Source organism: Equus przewalskii, chromosome 25 (genome assembly GCF_037783145.1).
Source record: "Equus przewalskii isolate Varuska chromosome 25, EquPr2, whole genome shotgun sequence".
NCBI classification, from domain to species: domain Eukaryota; kingdom Metazoa; phylum Chordata; class Mammalia; order Perissodactyla; family Equidae; genus Equus; species Equus przewalskii.
Genome location: NC_091855.1, coordinates 10,123,961 through 10,146,586, shown reverse-complemented (window position 1 = coordinate 10,146,586; position 22,626 = coordinate 10,123,961). Strand labels below are relative to the sequence as shown.

The window sequence follows — 22,626 nt, the reverse complement described above, 5'->3', positions numbered from 1 at the left end:
TCACCTGATTAAGAACTGAGCGGAGGAGAGGAATGTTTTTCCAGGTCTAAAACAAATCAATAACAAGAGGATGAAGACTTCCCAACTGTTAATAATTAACTACCAGTGCAAACTATAAAAGGCTGATATATATTATTACCAGATTGGAAATTAATCTTTGTTGCCAGACTTACGCAGGCATTCCTCTCTACCGTGACTAATGCTTTGATGGTAATTTCCAATATTATCTATCTACCAATGCATCGTTAGTAATGTTGGTGAGACCTTAACCTACATATGCTAACTTTTTCAAGGTTCTCAATACATAAATGGTTATTTTTCCTTCTTCTTCTCCCCCGAGGCCCCCAGTCCATAGTTGTGTACTCTAGTTGTGAGTGCCTCTGGTTGAGCTATGTGGGACGCCACCTCAGCATGGCCAGATGAGAGGTGCCATGTCCGCGCCCAGGATCTGAACCAAAAAAACCCTGGGCCACCGAAACAGAGCGCGAACTTAACCACTCGGCCATGGGGCCAGCACCTAAATAAATGTTTTAAATAAGCATTCAATACAAATTCTGGTGATACAAGTTGACATTTCTTAAAAACATTTTGTTCTATTTCTGTACATGGTATTTCTAGACTACTTGTCTCAATATTTTTATCTTATGAATAGAATGCTCTCACTAGAATCAAAATAACATTTATATTTTGAAAATTTAGTGATATATGTAACCACAGAAGAGTGGAACAATAGTTGTTTTTTCCAGAAAAAGAACTTCTCTATTTCTTTGCAGCTATTCAAACGATATGCTGGAGTTTTGCGAAATCAGGAAGTAACATTACCAACTTTCACTGTCCTTGATAAAGAAGTCCTAAACTAATCGGTAGTGAGTTGTGAAGTTTAATATCATCTACACTTTAAAGTCTATTGATTTATAGCAAAATATCAGTCAAGCAAAATGAAAAATATACCTCATAAAGGTACTAAGATTCAAAGGGAAGTAGTGCAACATCAGGATACTCACTTGTTCTGTCTTATATCCTAATCATGGAAAGATTTTTGTTGATCCATTAGAAATATCCATCTTCCCTAATGTCAATCAGAAGACGTTGCATTTTTATATCTAACAAATGGATTAAAAATCCACTGTAACTCTTCATTTGGAAAATTTTCAAACAAGTTTGACAATTCTGTTTCCAAATTTCGGCACACTTGAATTTTTATAGGTGACAAACTTATGTCATTTTCAGCAATAAAATCACAGAATGATAGAAACATTTCCAAAAGTGTTTTCAAATTATTCTTGCCTTTTTTTTTGGTGACGAAGATTGGCCCTAAGCTAACATCTCTTGCCAATATTCTTTTTTTGTTTTTTGTTTTCTCCCCAAAGCCCCAGTGCATAGTTGTATATTATAGTTGTAAGTCCTTCTAGTTCTTCTATGTGGGATGCCACCACAGCATGGCTTGATGAGCGGTGTGTAGGTCCCCGGCCAAGATCTGAAGCAGAGAACTCTAGTCCGCCAAAGCAGAGCACACCAACTTGACCACTACACCCCGTGCTGGCCCCGTGCTGGCCCCAAATTGTACTTGCTTTTGAAAAGCAATTACTTTTCCACACATTGTTAAAAGGTCACTGTTATCTTGAAGGAAAAGATAAAGAGTTCCTTTTTTCTGTTCCCCAAAATATCTGCCAACACTGCATTTTACAGAGAGCCATTTGTCAGTACAGGAAAGGACAGAAAATTTGAAACACTTTCCTTTTTGTAAAATGAAAATGTGTAGCTCATTTTCACTTTGGCAGCTCTTTTAAGTATTTTGCCACAAAATATCAGTGAACCTATCTTTGTTGTATGAAAAAACTTTATGTCCATTCTACAGATAATTAAAAAGTACTGTAAAGTGTTGACACTAACATTTTAAAGTCTTGTTTTTATTAAAATAACTAGGTTGATGATAACCTGTAGAAGTTTGAACAGTTTGGCCCCAACCTTCTTGTTATTATAACTTGCCGATGAAGAATCCAGTGATATGATTTGACATGTATTATTAGCACTGTAACCATATTCCAGAAAATTCATTTATTCTATTGAAATCAGTTGCTCCACTAAAACGAATCAATTTTGTTTTCCCATGAAAAATTGTTTTTATTAAAGAAGTCATTTATAAACATAATGAAAACATAACCTCTCTGGGATACTTTTAATAACTTAAGAAAAATCGTTTTTCCTATGTTTTATTATTGACCCAGAATTTAACAAATACCATGAGCTGAGACATATTAGAAACATTTATACTTTCATTCAAATGAATATGAACCTCCCGCACTTCATAATTTGTTCTAATCCTTGTTTCTTCAACTTTCCACAATATTTTCTATGCATATTCCCTTCAGTGTATGTTACCTAAAGAATGTGATTTTGTCTCTTTTTAAAAATTCTTCAAGTTATTTTAGCTATTTTAACTGTGACAGGGAAGAAATATTTCCCCAGTGGCGTATGAGCTGGTTTCTTTTCAGTTGTTGCTATTTTTGTTTTGTTTTATCTTTCACTGTTAAGCAAGAAACCTCAGAAGAAATCTTAGAATTCTAAACATTTATCACTTAATTTAGTGAAATTGTATAAAGTGTTGCATGATATCAGTGAAAACACTGTTGAAATTCAGCTTCATATTCTAGATGCATAGATTTTAAACATCTTGCTGATAGTGTCTTTATGTTATCATTAGCTGATATCTGAAACCATTATAGTCACTAAGGCAAGATTTATTTGTTAGAAAAGCGGACAGAAATCTATATTTCAAATAGTCTTCTTTACAGTTTCTAGTTCTTTTAGCTGACTTTTTTGTTAGATCTCATTAAACTGTCATTTTTTATCACCTATTTTGGCTAAGAAGAGATTGCACTAGAAGTAGGAAAAAAATCTAGTTTTGCCCTTTTGTTGTTGCTTTTGTCTTTATTATTAATCTTTTCAATTCTTGTCTTCTCTGCATGACCGTTTTAAAATCATATGCTCATTGTCTTAGGCCAGGTTCTCGAGAGGCAGAGTCTTAGAGGAGGTTTCTTGTGCCAGTGCTTTTTGAGCGAGTGATCTCAGAGGAAACCTGAAAGGGAATGAGGGAAACAACAGGATAGGGGAAGGGGCTAGCAGAGACGTGGGTTCGGCTGACGGTTATCCTCCATCTGATCCCACAAGGAGCTCTGGAGCCTGGCTGGCACCACGGCGCTGTCTCACGTCCAGGAAAGGAGGCAAGCCTTTCGGTTCCCATTATCACGCAATGATTGGCTACAGGCCGCCTGGGGTGGGGTGCGAGGGTGGTGGTAGGGTACAGCCTCCCTGATTAGGTAGCCCCCATGGCTGAAGGGCAATTCTCTCAAGCAGAAGGGTACAGCTACAAGCTGTTAGCAGCCAAAGCACACAGCTTAAGGGGAATGGGTGCAATGACCAGTAAGGAGGATCTTGGCAGGGCACCGACACCCATTTTGTGAGGTTAGTTTAGTTAAAACTAGACATAATTGGTAAATCTTTTATTTTACCCTTGTACAGTGTGTCACAATGTGCTAAAATGGAGCAAACACTTAAGGGTGACACAAACTGAACTCCTGCTCTTGTTCCTAAATAGCCACCACCTTATCTGACCATCTGACCTTCAGACTGAGTAAAGATGCAAGTGGTATTCCACATGTTAAATATTAATAAAAGTTAATTTTCTGTTTTTAGATTAAAAAGAAATTTAAATACAAGTTCTAATATTTTCGTGCTGAACTTCAGTGAGTCACCTTGCAAGCTCCATCTTGGAGATCACTGCACCGGTCAGTAACGCCCAGGGAACACGAGCCTATAAAACATGTGAAACAGCAAAAGCTCGTCTGCTACGTCCTTTCACCTGCCTTCAGTGTCTTTTTCCTTATGTGCACACCCTGTCCCATATTTGCCTGGTGTTTTCATACTATATCTTCAAGCTTGCCAGAATCTCCCATTTCCAGCATTGCCTTCTGATATAAAATGTTTCTACAAATCAGTAAAACCAATGATCCAATAGAGAAATGAGCAAGAAATAAATCATTGAAATGGAAAAACACTAATAACAATAGAAATGCAAACCAAAACTATAATGCAATAGCACTTGTTCATTTATCTGATGACAAAGCTAAAATAATTTTATAATACAGTGCGCTGTATAGGGTTGGAGAAATAGATATTTTATGGAGGTCGAGTTTGGCAAAAGCTATCAAAAGGTAAAATGCACCTTCCTTTGACCCAACAATTCTGTTTCTAATAATTTATACAGAAGGTATACTTGTGTATTGCATAAAGATGCATGAACAAGGATTTTTACAGCATTGTTTGCAATAACAGAAAATTAAATAATTATGCTATATGTACAATAAGCAGCATTATTAAATAACGTATGTTTTGTATGTGTATATGAACAAATCTCTAAGGTATATTGTTAAGTGGCTGTTGTAGACCATGTGCTGATATAGGCATAGAATACTTCTGGCAGGAAAAACAAAAAACTGGTTATGCTGGTTGCCTCCTGTGTAGGAATCTGGGTCGTTGAGGGACGGGGGTAGAAGGGTGATTTTCTTTTCATGTATACTTTTTGAACTATGTGCTTGCATTACCTATTTTTTTAAAAAGGAGGGGTATTGGGGGCCGGCCCCGTGGCTGAGTGGTTAAGTTAGCGCGCTCCGCTGCAGGCAGCCCAGTGTTTCATCAGTTCGGATCCTGGGCGCGGACATGGCGCCACTCATCCAGCCACGCTGAGGCGGCATCCCACATGCCACAACTGGAAGGACCCACAACTAAGAATATACAACTATGTACCGGGGGGCTTTGGGGAGAAAAAGGAAAAAATAAAATCTTTAAAAAACAAAAAAGGAGGGGTATTATTTTTTTAAATAACCAACAAGTTTTCCACTTCCTTTCTATTAGCTCCCACTGGTGTTCGGAATGGTGGTAGTTACCTAACAAATGGATCTTAACTAGAGGGGTAAAGAACTGATCACCTTCTAGAAAAACGATTCTGAAAATGTGGACCTAGGACCCTGGGGGGTGCCCAAGACCCATTCAAGGAGTCTGCGAATTCCTCCCTTTTCCTGCTCCATATCTGTGTGAGGCCAGATTTTCTTCAAATACTTAAACCAAAACAACATGATTGAATGCAGAGGTACCTATGAGAACCCAGCTATCTTCCATATGCTAGACATTAAGGAGATTTGCATATATGTAAAACAGAGCAACTCTTCTTACTTTGTTTCAGAAAATATATTTTTCATAAAATATGTTATTTACGTTAACATGAGATGGGTTTAATATTGTTACTTAAAAATAGGCAAATTTTTTTGTTTTTAGCCCTGAGCTAACTACTGCCAATCCTCCTCTTTTTGCTGAGGAAGATTGGCCCTGAGCTAACATCCGTGCCCATCTTCCTCTACTTTATATGTAGGATGCCTGCCACAGCATGGCTTGCCAAGCGGTGCCATGTCTGCACCCCAGATCCGAATCGGCAAACCCCAGGCCACTGAGAAGCAGAACGTGTGCATTTAACCACTGAGCCACTGGGCTGGCCCCAAAAATAGGTAAATATTTTTAAATTTTGTTTTAGTTTTGAATATGGTAAGTATCGATAGACATAATGCACATAAACAAAAGCTTTTTGGAGTCCTCAATAATTTTCAAGAGTGTAGAGGGGTCCTGAGATCAAAAAGTTTGAGAAATGCTGGTCTAGAATACTGTCTTCTTCATTCGTCATCTCTCTCCTCTGTGTCTCTCCCAGTATTATGTTCCTTCTTGCACAAGGAGATTTGTGTACCTGTTTCATCCCCTCTACTCGAAGAGAGGGGACTCTGGATTCACCACAGTACTCAGCAGTGTTTTGCATGTAACAGATGCTCAGTAAGTATTTTTTTTTTTTAAGATTTTATTTTTTTCCTTTTTCTCCTCAAAGCCCCCCAGTACATAGTTGTATATTCTTTGTTGTGGGTCCTTCTAGTTGTGGCATGTGGGATGCTGCCTCAGCGTGGTCTGACGAGCAGTGCCATGTCCGCGCCCGGGATTCGAACCAACGAAACACTGGGCCGCCTGCAGCGGAGGGCGCCAACTTAACCACTCGGCCACGGGGCCAGCCCAGTAAGTATTTTTTTCAGTAAGTATTTGCTGAATTAAAAAATTGTGTTGTGTTTTAAATCTGCTCTCCCTTTCAAATTTATCTTTGCTTGACTGCTGCTCTTTACAGGTAGCCATTGACCCTTCTCTTTTTTTCTTCTCTTGCTAAAACTTTTCAGATGCATGCTCCTCACTTATCTCCATGCCAAGTGTGGTGACTCATTAAGTGTGGAGAATGTGGGAAGGAAACAGGCCAAGAATTCAGTTTTGCATCTTGCTAACTTACACACTAACCTTCCTCAGGTATCGGTATTGTCATATTATTCTTGCCCAAGAGTAAGATAGAGTCCCTCTTTACCATGTCAGGTGTAAACACCTCAGCCTGTGTTCATGCTTACAACTTTATCCCTCTACTGATCTTATCTCCCATTGACCCAGCACTCATCCTCTGCAGACAGGCTGATCGCCTCACTGGCTCCCACACACTTATTCCCAATGATACACTTTTGCACTAGCCACTCCTACCACCTTGCTAGATGTTATCCATCCTTTAACCCCACTTCAGGTCCCATAGTCTCCATTAAGTCTGCTTAGACCTTTTCTTTCTTCCTGCATCATCATAGCAAACATGTACCTGGAAGGTGTCAAGCTCTGGGCCAGATGCTGGTGACAAAAAGTCAGATCAAACACACTCCCTGTCCTCCTCAGGAATGTATGCAATAGAGGAAACCAACATGACCATAATAGATTCTATGTTCCAAGCATTTAAAATGCATTATCTCACATAATCCTCAGAACAACTCTATTCTATCAGTGGTTCCACCGTCTCGTATAAGAAATGAAGCAACTGGATGCTAAGTGGACATACGGCCTGCCCTGTCACATATCTAGGAAGTGCCAGAGTCTTCTTGAATCCAGAGCTGGAGTTCTTAATTATTATGTTACAATGCTTCCCGAGTGAAACAGAATCAGAGTGTAATGGGCAAAGTGATAAGGGGAGCAAGGAAGAAAAAGCCTTCGTTTCTGGGAGGAGGGAGAGGGTAGGACCAGTAAGAGAAAGTTTCATGTCGTCCTTCTGTATGGATACAAAAAATCCAAACACACAAGCCAGCGTTATCAAGGGCATGGAGCTTTGAGTGAAGGACAAACTTGGGCAACACATTGTTCTATCTTTTGGATTCCCATAGAATAGGTCATTGCCCATACTTTTAATTACACATCAAATTCACTGAAGCGTGTTTATTTTTTATGCATCTGTTTCTGAGAGGATGGAGAAGGTGTCTTATCCATCTTTCTATCCCCACAGTATAGAAAGATGGATATACAAAGTTCACAGTAGGTGCTCAATACAGGCTCTTGAAGGAATGAGTGATTGGCGTGCAGGATGTATGAGGCTGCGGAGAGAGGTTGACAAATGGGAACAGAAGGCAGGGTGAGGCCTGATTTTAAAGAGCCTGCTGTGGAGATTTAAGGTTGATTTGTAGGCAAAAGGGAGCAGGGAAACTAGAAAGGTTTCTGTTAACACAGCCTTTTTCCAAAGTAATACAAGTCTAGAGTTTTCAAAAGACATGGTGCTAAAAGGCTTATAACAGTGGTTCCCCGCTCTGCCCCGCTGTCCTGTTCACCAGGCAACCGCCCGCGACTCTTCTAGCTGGTTACTCAAATGTAAAGCTTTATTTCTAAACATGTTCTTGTAGGGTTACTTTTCAATTCATTTTAGATATTGACTTCCCGCCATGGTGGATGAGGACTTCATACTGCCATGCCCATCCCCTCGTTATTATGGATGCTCTTTAGATCTTCTCTGTAGGCCTGGGACACCGACATTTCACAATAAGATACCTTATGCATGTTTACATTCACTCTTTGGGGACACAATGGAGACTCATGTCCTGTTCTAGGACACATTTTTGTATTATTCCTTTGATAAATGCCTTTCCTCCATTTTCTCTCTTCTCTCTTTCTGTATCTCATATTAATTGAAACTCCTAAACTGATTCTTTAAAAATTTTTTTCTTCTATTTTCCATCTCTTTGCTTTTTATTCTACTTTCTGTGTTTTTTTATTTCCAAAAGCATTCTATTGTTAACCAATGTTATTTATATATAATGTATATCAAACTCTTTCTTCTTACTTGATACGATTAGATATTATATACAATTAGTATAAATATATCAGTTATTAAGGAAGCTCATTATATATTATAAATAATATATATTATATAATATAGATACACACATAGACATGGCTGTTATTCTTTTATGGATGCAAACTCTTATCTTTATGAGTATAATAACAATTATTTTAAAGTTTTCCCTCCATTGACCCCATTTTCTCCAGGTCGTCTTTGTTTTATGGTAGGGTTTTCCTGCAACATCTGAAATCCTTGGCTGGTCTGTTCGTTTTTCGAGGTGAGGATCCGTGGGACAGGAGAGGGGAATTAGGATTCAAAGACAGACTTTCGGCCCTAGGTCTCATGCCATCTTGTGGACTTCCTGCCAATAAGTACTGAGCCTCTGAGGGGTTCTTCAGGGCTAATTAACTTGCTTTTCATTAACATTTATGATTTTTGTTCCTTAAATTGTTACTTCCTCCATTATGCTAAGTCAATTACCACTCTTCCTTTCAATTTCCATCTTCTATAAACCCGTTAAAATCTTTCTTTTCTCGTGTTTGCTTGGTCCTTCTGGGTTATGTTTTTTCATTCCTTTATGATCACTTTAGAAAATGGGAGGAAGCAGAGAGAAATTCTTGTGTTACTCCACCTTATAAAACTATAAGTCCACTAAAGGTTTAAGTAGCAGAGTTAAGGATTTGCTCTGTCTTCTTGAAAGATAAAACACTGGTGACTTTATAGAGAACAGGCTGAAGAAGGGAGAAAATGGAGGCAGACAAAGCTGGTTGAAAGCTATTGCAAAGTGCAAGCAAACGATGAGGGGCTGAGTTAGGAGAGCGGCAGTGGGGAAAGCAATGGTGCGTGACCACGTTGTTCTTTCTTCTCTCAGGAACTATCAATGTGTGACTGAATGGAGAGGGTTAAGCTGAGGGTCAAAAATTATGTTAAGGCTTTCAGTGTGGTTGACTGGGATAGTGAAGGCACTGAGAGAGCGAACACAGAAGGTGGAGAAAATTTTCTGTGGGACTTTGGAGACACTGACACTTAGGAGGAGGCAAAGGGACTGAAAGAGCACTGGGATGAAAGAAAACCAAAGGACAGTGGTCTTTCACAAGATGGCGAGTGTCAACATTTTCAAATGTAGGTAGGTCCTGTCAGACAAAAGTAGAGAAAGCCCTTGGATTTGGCAATTAAGAGTTGATTTGTGACCTGAGAGAAAAGTTTTCATGGAAACCTAGAGACTAAAGCTACATTCTAGCAGAGTGAAGAAGGAAGGTGAGATGATGAAATAGTGGCAGCATATAAGGTACTATAGAAAATGGAATGAATCAATGGGTAGTCAGGGTCACAGGAAAGTTTTTTGTAGAATGGAAGAGACTTACATATTTGTCAGAAGGATGAAAAGGTAGAACTGAGGAAAAGGTTGAAAACAAAGTGAGGATGCAATCAATGATTCAAGGCCTCAGAGCATGTGACGAAGTGCACGGGCAGAGATCAGCCTCAGAAAGAAGGGCTCTCCTGAGGTTCCCAATCTCCTTCTAGCGACCTCTGCTCCCCTTAAAACAGACACAGAAAACAGCCACCCACAAGGTTTTTGTCTTGCACTAGGATCTGTCTCTGTCTGTCTCCCTGTCATACCAGTTCAACCTATAGGAAACAATAACTCGTTGTAATATATATCCTAAAATACAAATTATTCAGTCTAGAACAACACAAAGGCAGTTTCAGCAGAACAGTCTTAGGTTGGCTTTGGCACTCCTAGGTCTTGTGCCAAACGAAGTCTCTCCATCAGTGTGGGCTAAACAGATGTCTCCCATGCTGTCTGGTCATCCAACAAATAACTGTTGTATAAAACATCTGCGTGTGTGTGAGTGTACACACATACACACATACACACACACACACACACACACCTCTCAAGGACACTATACTTCTCAGAAAAAGTACAGAGTCAATACAGAGTTATTCTATCACTCTCCATCCTCTTGGTCTGCTTTATTTTTCTTCATAGCACCAGGGCTGCTTTCCAGCGGATATAATTTAGCATGACTACATCAATTGCTGAAACATTCTACCTCTTTGCTGGCAAGTAAATAGCTGCTGCCCCGGACCCTGAGTACAGCCCGTGCTCTTGCTATCCTAGCACCTCCCAGACCTTCCCACGATCCAGCAACTAAAGGCATCACACTAGTTATGACAAGGCTAAGGCTGGCCCATGTTCTGATTGAAGATGGGGCGGGTGAAGGGAGGGGTGTATGGCAACGTACTCACAAGCTAAAGCTTATGTACTAACACTTTATTGGGAAGATGAACATCAAGGAGGTTGGCGTGAGCAGGAAAGGGAAGTGAGGCAGGGAAGGAAGAGAGCAAATACAAGGGAGGACAGGGGATGTGAAACCAAACCAAACCAAGTATCCCAAGCTGGCCAGACCAGCGTTACTTACATATTTGATCTTCTACCCTGCATCGTACTTACCATTAGCTGAAATTACATTATATACTTTTTAATATAGATTACAGATACAGTCTGTCTGCCAACTTGAGAGCAAGCTGCATGAAGGCGGAGACTTTGTTTTGTTTAACATTGTATCTCCAGGACCCAAAATGTACCAGGCCCATAATAGGTGATCAATAGTATTTGTTGAATTTATATTAAGGAGAAACATTTTCTAAATAAAATGCATTTTATGGGGGCTGGCCCCGTGGCCGAGTGGTTAAGTTTGCGCGCTCCGCTGCAGGCGGTCCAGTGTTTCGTTGGTTCGAATCCTGGGCGCGGACATGGCACTGCTCATCAAACCACGCTGAGGCAGCGTCCCACATGCCACAACTAGAAGGACCCACAACAAAGAATATACAACTATGTACCGGGGGGCTTTGGGGAGAAAAAGGAAAAAAAATAAAATCTTTAAAAAAAAAATAAATAAATAAAATAAAATAAAATGCATTTTATGTAAATTCCGGGCCATAACAGATGTAGTACTTTATATTATTTTTGCAGAGTAGTTTCCATTCCTCATTTTTTATCCTCCAGTTTCTTAATCATGCCTGGAGGCCTCCTGTGTATAAGAAATGACCGTAATGGTGACCATTTCACGTTACAGGGTCATCTACCTCTAGGCCTACAACCTGTCTACTCAAAGACCCAGCAAAACTTCAAAATCCCTGCTCTTCCTTATCTCAGCCTATCAAAGAGGCAGTCACCACATCTAGAAGGCAAAGAGGGAGATTTGTTTTGTCCTTCTCAGAGAATTGGGGGGGCGGGGGGAACGGTTATAATTTATCCCACTTGTACTTGGTATTTATGATTTTGCTTTTAGAAAGAAACAGTTTTCTTTTCACTGCTCATGCTGCTCTAAGTACTAGTCAAGTAAGTTTTTTGAAATGTAATTTTTTTTCATGTGGAAGATTTGTGGGAAAAATAATTATATGCTACAAGTGGGAAAGGATTATCAAGAGTAGTCAATTTTATAGTACAAACCAACAACTATCATGTGTTGATTTTCAATATTTGAATTTAAGGGTGAGAAAATGCTAATTAATTACATTAATATATTCATGACTGAGACTTAATCTACTTAATGTTACTTTTCTCTTCTAAACTTTCACTCCATCAGCCTGAGAGCAACCATCTCATTACAAACTTACTCAAGCTGCCGACCCTCGCTGTGACTCTATTTTATCTCCTTCATCACAAGTTTTTTTCTTTTTGAGGAAGACTGGCCCTGAGCTAACATCTGTGCCCATCTTCCCCCACTTTATATGTGGGATGCCTACCACAGCATGGCTTGGTAAGTGGTGTGTAGGTCTGCGCCCAGGATCCCAACTGGCAAACCCCAGGCCACGGAAGCAGAATGTGCAAACTTAACCACTGTGCCACCAGGCCAGCCACACAATGTATTTTTTTTAATGAAAGAAAACATGGCTTTATTGCAATGTGATATTATTATTGCTCAGATATTAAGATGCTGGCAATCATGATCAGATTCATCTTTATAATGCTTGGTGCAACTTAGGCTATCATGTTATCTGGCAAGGAAATTTATTTAATATAATGCTTAGAAAATTAAATCCAATCTCCTACTATACAGTTTTCTAGGATAGGAGATGAGAGAGAGTCAACAATACGTAAATCCAAAAACAAGCAGACAATGAGTAAGGACACCATTGGTATTTGACTTGGGGGGCTAAAATTTCCAGAAATCCTGCAAAAGAAAACAGAATGCTTTCCTATTCTTTTACAGCTCAGATAAATAGTTTTGTACTATACTGTCACATACGTCAGTTGGAGATCACATGAAAAAAATAAAAATCCTAAGGATATCAGAATAGTCAAATAGTCTGTATTTCACATAAGTTCACATCAATAGTCTTTTTATTACACGGCTCTACTTTGCCTATAACTTCCATCAACACCATTTAAATTTCTTTGATTCCACTTCCTGGTGGTTGTATGTTCCTAGTGCTATCTTTAAAAAATTTTTTTCAAGGATCATTTTCAACACTTAAAGGGCTCAGCAAACATCCTTTTTTGTCATCCTGCCTGTAACTATGGCATTCACCTTAGCAATTCAATAACTCTCTCAGCTCTGTCCATTTAGAGCTAATCTTGTAGCATATGCCCTGAGGCAACTTCACGTGCATGAGCAAAGAGGCACTTTCATAACTTATTTAAGAAAAGTGAATTTATTTTCATAGCATTTATTAAGATCCTAAGCTGCTCCTTTTGGTCCTAACCATACTTCTCTGCTTAAAATAAACTGTGGTCCTGATTCTTAATTAAATAAGACTCAGACACTAGTTTGTCAAATACTTGGACTTTTTCTCTTCTCCTCTTAACTCCATTTAATGTGCTATTTTACTATTTGTTCATTCTTTCTAACTTCAAAGTGGCAGGAAGAGAACAGAAGCTTAAACCAGTCAATTCACCACTTTAGAGTAGCTCTGTGAAGAGGTTTTTTGTTTTTGATTAACACAATTTTCAGTTTCAGTACTAGTCCTGCCTGTTCCCCAACTTTCATGTGTCTAAACTAAAAGAGGTAATGGTAAAGTCCATCTTGAAACTAAAGGAATTGGAACACCACTATTATCTTAAAAAAACAGTCTGGCATGATGGCTGGTACTAGTTGACACCTGTCACATGATGTTCTCACTACCACCCCACCCTCTGGCTTCAAGGGCAGTCTTGTTGACATTTTCAAAAGCTCCAGAGCTGGCAGCTTCCCACGAAGTGCTCCTTAGATAGTAGAGGCAGGCATGCCTAGGCATGTGCCTCAGGTATTGGGAAACCTTAAAGGATTCAAAAGTGGGGCAAGGAATTCAAAAGTTGGTGCTTAGGAATGGAGCCAGAGGCTTCTAACGTAGGCTGTTAGGCCAGGGTCTCAAGGACCAGCCAGCCAAATGAGGCAGAGTTAGAGATGCAGGCGGGAATGGAGTTGGAAGGTAAGGCTGTTCCTTTCAGATGTATTTCACCAGAGAGTGGAGAATGGGATTAGTTTCTACAATCTGTATGCTTATACTAACCCACTCCCACAAATACAAGACACAAACGTCAAACATGGTTCTCTGGAATGCCTTCCAAGCCGAAATCCCCACTGTCAAATGATCTGAAGTTCTTCATCTCTGTGTTGCTGTGAAGGTATTCTGAAGATGTGATTAACATTCATAATCAGTAGACTTTACATAGAGGAGATTATCCTCAATAATGCGGGTGGGCCTGATTCAATCAGCTGGCAGGCCTGAGCAGAACTGAGGTTTCCCAGAAGAAATTCTGCTGACTGCAACTTCAGCTCCTTCCTGCCTGAGAGTTCCAGCCTGTCTTTCCTGACAGCCTGCTCTACAGATTTCAGACTTGCCCCCCAGCCAGCCCCTCAAATTGTGTAAGTCAATTCCTTGCAAAAAATTCCTTAAGATATATCTCCTACTGGTTCTATTTCTCTGGCTGAGCCCTGATACAGTGATTGAGCATAAGTATTTCCAAATAGTATTATGTAAAATTTGGACTTTATATTTTAATAATAGCAAATACAAATGTTTTTGCGTGTATATAGGAGTGAGAGTGTGTGTATATGTGTTCTCTTTTTGACTAGTCCTGACCTTGGGCTCAGATGTCCTTTCTTGTAGTGTCCAGTTCTGGCAAGGATCCTTCTAAGTCAGTTTAACCAGAATCCCCCTCCCTCGCTTGATATCTGATTGGGTTCCTCATTCTTCACTACCCCCAGGTGATGTCTGATTACCCCAACCTGCTTTCAGCAAGAGTACTATTGGGTCAATCTAGCAAGAAGCCCCATTACCCCTGATGTTTCCTCTTGGTAATTTTCTATCCACTGACCCCTACACCTGCTCTTTGGTGATAAATTCCCACTTTTCCTGTTGTATTCAGAGTTGAGCCCAATCTCTCTCCCCTATTACAAAACCCTTCCATTGTAGTCCCCCTTGAACAAAGTCTGCCTTACACACCTCCAGCCTTTTTCTGATCACATACTTCTCAATAAAGGTTTTTTTTTTTACCATTTACTCTTATATAGTTAGATTTCAAAAGGTTTATACTGTTATATCCTGCATACAATATTTTAAAACACAGAAATGGAAAGAAAAACTTCAAGATGAAAAAGTAAATACAAATAGGGTTTGTAATATTCTCTTCCTGCATCTCAAGAATCATCTTGCCTTTATTTCACCTTGAGGTTATTTTTTAAACTATTGCCCAACTGATGATAAAACTGTTTATCATCACAATCTTGGAATTCCACAATCTTGGAATTGTGATTCCAAGATTCACATCTAAAAAGGCAGGAGCGGGGCCAGCCCCAGTGGCCCAGTGGTTAAGTTTGGTGTGCTCTGCTTCAGCAGCCCAGGCCTGGTTCCTGGGCTCAGACCTATACCATGTGTCAGTGGCCATGCTGTGGTGGTGGCTCACACACACACAAAAAAGAGGAAGATTAGCAACAGATATTAGCTCAGAGTAAGTCTTCCTCAGCAAAAAAATAAATAAGTAAAAAAATAAAAAGGCAGCAATGGTTCCTGTTTCAATTTCTATTTTTAAATTCTCAAGAAATAAAATAGCTATTTACGTTTTTCTCTTTTAAAATGGAACACTTCGGGAACTTCCAAAAGAGTTAGCACTTAAGACAATCGATACAGTTCAGCCAAATGTGCTCACGATTCAGTCACTCAGTTGATTTACCACTCTGCTCAACACTGCTAACCACAGTGGCAGTCTTAATACCTTCAGTTTTTAATGGTTTTTATTCTTAGCTGTATGAATTTAATTTATATCCCAAATGGAGACCATTGATTCAAAATAGAAAGCAAAAGCTAAATACCATTAAAATGCTAGTTAATGGAAAGCATTAAAACTGATAATTCTGCATTTTTGCCTCAGGGTGATTTTTGTATCCACATATATCACTTAGTACATCACATAGAACAGTAAAAGGAGAAATACAAGGGCCGGCTCCATGGCCTAGTGGTTAAGTTTGGCATGCTCTGCTTCAGTGGCCTGGGTTTGTGGGTTTGGATCCTGGGCACGGACCTACAACACCCATCAGCCATGCTATGGTGGCCCACATATGAAGTGGAGGAAGACTGACACAGATGTTAGCTCAGGGCTAATCCTCCTCAAGCAAAAAAAGAGGAAGATTGGCAACAGATGTTAGCTCAGGGCTCATCTTTCTCAGCAAAAAAATAAAAAAGGAGAAATACAGTGATGATTACACCCAATTTGGCTGTTACATATATTGAGAATAAAAAGAAGTTATATCTCCCATGTTTTATTTACAAATAACAACCTGAAACCTTCTCTTATCACTTAGAAACAAGACCAAAAAAATTATAAAAATAATTTTATTTTTTAAACAAAAATGCAATAATTCCAAGCACCAGTCATAAAGGCAGTTTTTGCTTGACTTTAATCCTGTAAAGTGTACTTAATTTTTAATCTAGAAATGGAGAACTATTATATATCTCAAACCTTGTGTTTTCTTACACAAATGAAACAGTTTGCATTATATGTTAAATAGGAAAAAGTTTGTCGAAAGAGGAAAGTCCACTCAGGAAAAGTTTTCGGTATTTATAGATTGACTTTTACTTTTGCTAAACACCTTAGTGATGAAATATTACTAAACGGGCTCACAAAAATAAAGAGTTCACGATTCAATAAAGGCAGGGAAAAACCTGCCTTAAACCAACATATGTTTCCATAAAGGCTGAAAAAGGACTTCGTAATACAATATTGAATAATACACAATACGTGTACCTCCTGAAATTGGTCACGCTTGACATTTTAACTATGGCACTATTTTCCTGTCAAGATAGCAGCCACTTCAGCTTCCTGTCTTATTAACATTTGATTTATGTAAGCAGCTGCTACTCGCGCCAAAATAGCATATGTAATTGATAAATTCAGGGTACTTTGAAAATATTCTTGAATGGACCCTAATATGCAAATCAAAGACCGTTTTGTTGTAATAGCAAAAATTTTACAAACCAAGAATTTTACTCTCCACTTCGTACAGTAATTACGAAGATCTAGCAGAGCGTCAGGCACAATAGTAAGTTATTTGAAACACTAATAATTATCTTTACAAACATACATGAAGTCTTTCCAGTTTTCTTAAGTGTCCTTTGGCTTTAATGGTGCTGATAAGAAACAGGATAAAAGACACAACGGAACACATCAAAACCACACTAAACGTGAGCTAGTGTTAATAAGGAAAAATTCAGCAGCAACAAGCCCATTGAAAGCTAAAGGACTTGAGCGTTCGGGACTACAAATCCCAGAGTTCCCTTGGGCGGCGGAGGAGTTACCTACAAATTGATAACTTTTTCAGCCAATGACACAGCCACGCCAAAGCAGGCGTGAAGGACTGGTTCCTTCGCCTTCCAGTATTGACGTCACCCTTGGAAGTTCTGAGCGTATGCGGGTGCTCGGGCACCGATTCTAACTAAGTAGCTCTCACCCGCAGGAGAAGCTTCCTCGTCACCATAACAATCCTCTATCACAGTTTTGGCTCAGTGGAAGGCCTAGCGTCTAAACACTGAAAGGAACTCACGTTGCTCAGCGTCAACGGAAGGACCCAGTCACCCGAGGAAGAGGCGGAACCCGCTTTATTCTTGCCCTTTATTGGCCATGCAGCCGGGAGAGTCTAACCTTTATCACAACCAATGAGTCGTTGAAATTTCTGTTAACGTAACGCAGGGGCCGGTGGTGTGCGGCGCTGTACGTAAGCTGCGTCCACGCAGGCGCAGACATGCTGCTTCCGTTCCGTCCGGAGAGAGGCCAGCTTCCGGCAACTCCTCCCGCCTCCTGGTCCAGGCTCTTTCGCTTCCCCAGGCTATGGCCCGCCTCTCGGCTGCCGGCCAATCCTCTGCAGCTTCCTTGGCGCGTTTACCCAATCAGAGAGGCAGAGGGTGGAGTTCCGGTCGTCCTCTCCGCCGGGGTTGAGCTCGCGTTCACGCGCGCGCCGTTTGTGGCATGCTGGTGAGGTATATTTCGTACGGCCGGGGTGGGCAGCCGGCTCGATGGGCGGCGACGGTGCCGGTTGAGTCCGGCAAGCCGGAGTCGCTGAGCCGTTAGCACGAGGCGCGCCGAGGGAAACGGGGAGGAGCTGGGAGGAGGGAGGCAGGTGTTGGGGCTTCTGGTGCCGGCGTCGGAGCCCCTGGGTCAAACCCGCGCTGTCCCGGCCCGGCGGGTTAGGTTGGTGTCGCTGACGCCGCGCTCAGCGCTTTTTCCGGGTTACGTTTCAGTAAGAGCGAAGCACCCTTCGCCGGGTGTTCAAGGCAGGGTCGCCAGGACCTGTTATTCCCCTGCCCCTCGCATTCTTTCCTACCCATCTCCTGGTTTGTGAATTTTCGAGATCAGAGAGCAAGTTTTCATTTGGGAAGAGACGTTCTGCGGTGTATAGTACGAACTATGAGATCAGCTCCTGTGTTAGCACTTCACCTGTACTGTCTCATTTAATCCACCCAGCATTCTAAAGGGGTAGGTGCTGTTAACTGTTACCATCTCCACGCGAAGAAACGCTCATAAGTTAAGTTACTTGTCCACGTGTTCTCTCCAGCTTGTCTCCGACAACTTAAATTGAGTGAGGCATTTGGTGGGTTTCCATGGACGTAAAATTAAAATTGGTATTATTTGTAAAATGTTCGCTCCTGTTTTCTTTCCTAACTTGAAGTTATTTTAAAAGTTAATATGACATACCTAGAAGTAAATTGATGTTACCGAGGTAAGATGATCTAGTAGAAAGTCATCGGAGTAGGAGCCATTTACTAACCTTTGGGCAAGTCACCTGCTCAGTCTTAGCTTCCTCACCTGCAGAACTGACATCAGTACCAGACTTGTCTGCTTCCTGGAGTTGTGAGGATCGAATGAAATAATGGATTATAAATTACTGATATTAACTACATACGACTTTCTGCTTTTCGAGTTCTTTCCTGTGGAGGCTAGACTATCATATATCTATGTGATAGATATGTATGTAAAACAGTGGTAACATGCCGCCTAGTACCGCTTAAGTGTGCAGTATCTCTTGAAGGCTAGGTGGCCCTCTTACCTGCTCACGCAGGGTTCAGGACAGAATTCGCTGTGAATGCAGAAGTGTTGCTTGTCTGGTTTGTATTCTTCCCTTAGACTGCTGTAGATAGCATAAAGCAAAAGTAGATCAGTACACATAACTGCTTTTCTGAGTACTGGTTGCTTCTGGAGGCTCGGAGGGGAAGATCCATGTCCTTGCCTTTTTTCAGCTTCTGGTGGCTGCTTATATTCCTTGGCTTGTGGCTCCTTGCTCCATCTTCAAAGGACATTGCTCAATCTACTTCCATCATCATGTCACCTCTTCTGTAGTCAAGTCTCCCCCTGCCTTCCCCTTATGAGGGAGGGTACTTGTGCTTACATTTAGGTTCCACCTAGATAATCCAGAATAATCTTCCATCTCAAGATCTGTAACTTAGTTTCAAAACCCTTTTTGTCATATAAGGAAACATTCATTCATAGGTTCCAGGAGTTAGGACTTGGCTGTCTTTGGGGGCCGTTATTAAGTTTACTACAAAGGAAATAAAGAAGGGTGAAAGAGATCCTATCCTAGTGCAGCTTAAAGTCTAGTAGGATAGGCTATAAGAAAGAAAATCACATTAAATGACTTCCAGATTGCTGTGAAAGAACCCTTCTGAGTTACTATAGGTTGGTGCTTCTCCAACTTTTCCACTGGTAAACCATAGAGGTAAATTAACATTCCTGTGAGATCTGGACAGAAAGCCTGAATTAGCCTCTGAGAAGAGTGAAATTCCTTTGAATTCTAATCTTCTACCTTAAAAATCCATGCGAATTTTGCATGCAATTTCATAATATGCTCATGTTTGATATTGTTTTGAATTATGTGCTACATCATAACATTGCTGTTCAAGGGAGATAGAGTTTATTTTGTGGCTTCTTATGATAGCCAGTTTACTATAGCCGTACGTGTATCCCCCAGTTTAAGGGTGCTTCTCATCTCAACCCTCAGATGATGCATTATCAGGAAGCCGTTTAAGCAAGCAGATAACGACTCTGGGTCCCATTGCTCTTCAGGCTGGAAAGTGTACTAGGCTTCATGGAGAACTGGACTGATAGTCCCTCGTCATTGATACTCTTCAGTGCCCCCCTGCAAGAAGATAGTAGCTCTGATGACTTCAGTTTTTTGTCATATCTTCAGAAGAAGATAACCATTTGTTGCTGTCTGCCTGGCATTCATAATTCTCTGGAGACAGGATCTGATGAGTTGGGTTTGTTACCATCCAGTACAGCTATGTTGGAATAAGATAATGTATGAAAAAGAACCTAGCTTCAAGTTGCATTGAGTATGTAAGAACTGTTCAGTAAAGATACCTGTGCTTTTTGCATGGAGTTGGAGTGGAAAGGGCAAGAAGAAGCACCTGTGGGACATTTCTTTGGACCAGGCCTGGAAGTGACCTCTGTCACTTTTTCTCATGTTCCTTTGGCTAAAACTCTATCACATAGCCACGCCTAACTAGTCTAGTTGTGTGCCTAGCTCGTGATCTGCTGATGAGTTAGCAATCTCTGCTACAGTGGTCAGTACCTCTAGCCAGCTGCTTAAGACTTGTTCTCAACGCTTAGTTTCCAGCCTTTAGTTTCTTCACCCTATGAACTCTGTGTAGACATCTAAATGCCTCTAGGAAACCCTATTGGACGAAGTCCTTTTTCAGCTGACCCCATACCTATGCTGTCATCCGGTCCATAGGAAAAAGCCTCGCATCCTTTGCCCTGACAAAGTTTAGTTGTCCAGGCCAAAAACAGTGCAGTGCAGCCATTTCTCCTTGTTCTGTTTGAGTGGGTAGCCCTCCACAGTCTCTCAGACTTTTCCAGGCATGAATCCTGTAAAGTGTACATAAGTGTACAACAATAAAAATTGTGTAGCCTATAAATGCATACTGTACCCTCATAGCCCTAATTTAGGGAGTAGACCATCCACATTGGACTTGCAAAGAAGGTGGCCCTTCACGTTGGTGCTTTTATTCCCTCAAAATGGGTGTCAAGCTAATGAGTGCACAACTGGTTTTTAGTCATCTTTGCAAGTCCGATGTGGGCTGTCCACACTTTATTAGGCATTTTCTTGTTGATTAATTATATAATTGATTAAAAAAAATTTTCCCAGTAATCCAAACCTAAACTCTTTCACTTATTTGTTAAGTGTTCCTATTTGATTCACCAGCCCTCTCTGTTCCTTGGTTGGGTAGTAATCTGGGTGAAATAAATATAGAGGAATGAACATTTTTAAAAACTATCTCTGAAACCGTTAATCTCTGGGAAGCTAGCATTTCTCAGTGACTAAAAATTTCTTTAGGTTTCCCAATCATCAAGCAGAATCATTTGATCTTATAAGTTGCCTTACTTGGTTTAGAATAAATTTAAGTGATCGAGATAAATGGTAGCTAGAAGTGATTTTTTTTTCCTGAGGAAGGTTAACCCTGAGCTAACATCTGTGGCAATGTTCCTCCACTTTATTTTTATTTGTTTAGGAAGATTAGCCCTGAGCTAACGTCTGCCACCAATCCTCCTCTTTTTGCTGAGGAAAACTGGTCCTGAGCTAACATCGTGCCTATCTTCCTCTACTTTATATGAAGGATGCCTGCCACAGCATGGTTTGATAAGTTGTACATAGGTCTGCACCCAGGATCTGAGCCAGGGAACCCCAGGTCGCTGAAGTGGAACTTGTGAACTTAACCACTGCACCACCAGGCCGGCCCTTCTTCCACTTTATATGTGGGTCGCTGCCACGGCACGACTGACAAGTGGTATAGGTCTGTGCCTAGGATCTGAACCCATGACCCGGGCTGCCAAAGTGGAGTGCACCAAAATTAACCACGATGCCATGGGGCTGGCCCTGTGATTTTTTTTTTTAACTCTTGAAAAATAGTACTATTGTAGGGTCACATTGTTTCACATTTAAGCATTTAAAGTTGTATCCACTTAGGTTTAAAGACTTTTCTTCGGTTCCAAGTTCATTTTGGATGAGTTAACTGGTTCCTCATTTCAGCTAGATAAATTGTACATCACACAATAATGAGATTTTTAGCAAAATTCTTAACATTTTAAATAGCATAAACTTTCATTATGTGTTCTAATGTATTATTTTCCAAATTTTCTTGGCTAAGCATTAATTGTTATGAAACAACTTGAAAAGTATAGAGCGTAAAATTGCTGGCAGCATTTGTGATGGAAGAAGCGCTTGGACCCAGAAGATCTATTTATCTAGACTATGCAAAATATTTAACTTTTATGAGCTTGAGTTTATTTATTTGTAAAATAAGAAAAATAGTACTTGTCCTACTTAACTCTCAGAGTTGTGAGAATCAGATGAAATGACAAATACTTAGTCCTTTGCAAAATGTGATCCTTTTATAAACACAATATAAGATTATATTAAGTATCGATTGTGTCTTAAAAGGATTCAAATTTAGCATTAGTTCTGTTTTGAACTCCACTAGTTCATGTGATTTTTTTTTAAAGCTCTACCACAGTTTTTGCTTCTTTATAAGTTGACAGGGTCAAAGAATGATAAAAGTCCTGTCAAGTCTTTAAGTTAATAGTAGTGTTAATTAATATTAGCCTCCAAATTTCATTGCTTTGCTTTCTAACACTGCAATTTCATAGGAAAATAGAAAGAAACTTCTTCTTCCAAAGACTAGTAAGATTGGGGTGCTATTATAATTAAAACTGTTTTCGTAACAGTGCAGATTAGTCTATCGTGTCAGTTAAGATATTTCTTTTACATGTTCCTTCCTGTTAGTATGTATACCAAGATAAGTGTTGGCTCCATTCTCTTTGTGGACATTCTTCCTGATCATTATTTCTTTTTATTGGCTTATTTATTTATTTATTTATTTTGGTGAGGAAGATTGGCCCTGAGCTAACGTCTGTTGCCAATCCT

General features: G+C 40.2%; 1 protein-coding gene and 1 long non-coding RNA gene across 27 annotated transcripts in view; one reads left to right on the top strand and one right to left on the bottom strand.

The window, feature by feature from the left end:
* Window positions 1-2,911: 2,911 nt before the first annotated feature.
* Window positions 2,912-17,376, bottom strand: LOC103554327 (uncharacterized). The gene is made up of 3 exons (XR_545670.2): window positions 17,254-17,376; window positions 3,756-3,814; window positions 2,912-3,079 (listed from the first exon to the last, which is right to left on the bottom strand). It is a non-coding gene; the product is annotated as an uncharacterized lncRNA (long non-coding RNA).
* WDR89 (WD repeat domain 89) overlaps window positions 17,086-22,626 on the top strand; it is a 39,111-nt gene continuing 33,570 nt past the window's right edge. For 4 of the 26 annotated variants that reach the window (XM_070592909.1, XM_070592918.1, XM_070592920.1 and 1 more), the window contains exon 1: window positions 17,545-17,681. Coding sequence is in view for 1 of the 26 variants with exons in the window: in XM_008525322.2 (XP_008523544.2) it covers window positions 17,676-17,681 (6 nt within the window). In the remaining 25 variants the exon portion in view is untranslated. Of the gene's footprint in view, window positions 18,183-22,626 lie in introns of all 26 variants that reach the window. The other 22 variants (XM_070592911.1, XM_070592932.1, XM_070592921.1 and 19 more) reach the window with 14 other exon arrangements.